General features: G+C 46.5%; 1 protein-coding gene across 1 annotated transcript in view; it reads right to left on the reverse strand.

Annotated features, from left to right (window-relative positions):
- The window catches only part of MEI1 (meiosis inhibitor 1), a gene marked incomplete at both ends in the record, with an annotated part of 38,591 nt that overhangs the window by 33,318 nt on the left and 4,123 nt on the right, over window positions 1–1,150 (reverse strand). Inside the window, one exon of the mRNA XM_010134406.1 lies at window positions 264–337. Within this exon, the coding sequence (XP_010132708.1) occupies window positions 264–337 (74 nt within the window). The remainder of the gene's footprint in view (window positions 1–263; window positions 338–1,150) is intronic.

A 1,150-nucleotide genomic window follows, 5' to 3' on the forward strand; every position in this document is an offset into this window, starting at 1 on the left:
GAAAGAAGAATTTGAGGAAGCGACACAGCTTCACGAGAGCATCACAAAGCCATATGGCTGCAAGGCTTCATAGGAACAATAGGAAAACACCAGGGTAAACAACAACACTGCCAAAATCACAGCAGGGGAGCTGGCACTAGGACATCCCACTGCAGCAGAGGCTGCATCCCAGCACATTCCAGCAGTCTTGCAAGGCCGCTCATTCCTATCTCCTCAGCCTCTGAAGGACAGAAAGGAAAGGCAGAGAATTAATCTTCACTGACCTCTTTCTGGCTTTCATCCAAAATGCAGCGCAAGTACTGTTCTGATTTCAGCTCCACTACAAGCCGCACCAGAACTAGGCAGAAGAAACAGGATCAGTAATTCACACCCAAAAGCACTCACAATCCATCTTCCACAGGGCTTTAGCAGACCAGCGAGCAAAGAGCTTAGAAATTAAGTGAGCGTGGAAGTGCTGAGAGAGCAGGGTAACATCAGCATTCCTCACACTATTACTTCTGATAGCAACATTAGAGCAGTCCTGTTCTAGCTGCACTACAAACCATGCAGGGAAATTAACTGCAAGCGACAAACTGAGCATCAGGACACCAAGTAAATATAAGGATCCAGGAAGGGAAAAAAGCCCTAGCTTAAAAGCATAAACATTTCTGGTAACTGAACAGAGCAGGCTTCCTACAGTAAGAAAACTGGCCTTTAGAAACATATAACATATATTCCACGAGAAGATATCAGAACTGAAACTGCTGAGTATCCATAGATGCAGACTGAGCTGCTGCTGTCCCTGAGGTAACAGTGCAGTCTATCAGCCATTCCTCTCCACTGCAGTCACCCCATATACCTTGCCAGAAAGCAAGGCCCCAGTCACCTTTGTGCTACTGTTCACCTCCTCAGACCCAAGTAAGGGCTGTTATTCTTGGTTCACCACAACTTTAAGAACTCTGTCCACTCTGTCCTAATAACAGGAATCAACAGGAAATTATCTTTACCAGGTAATGGCTGCACACCACCTGGGGTTTCCCTCACAAAATCATGAGGGAGTTGTCTGATGCTGGCAGGCTGCCTCTGCCTTCACACGTATAGCAGTGGACCAGATGCAGGAAGCAAAGTTCCTCCTCTGATATTTTCAGAAATCAGGCATCTGAAGGTTCAG

The sequence above is a fragment of the Buceros rhinoceros genome, unplaced genomic scaffold, assembly GCF_000710305.1.
Source record: "Buceros rhinoceros silvestris isolate BGI_N320 unplaced genomic scaffold, ASM71030v1 scaffold28100, whole genome shotgun sequence".
NCBI lineage: Eukaryota > Metazoa > Chordata > Aves > Bucerotiformes > Bucerotidae > Buceros > Buceros rhinoceros.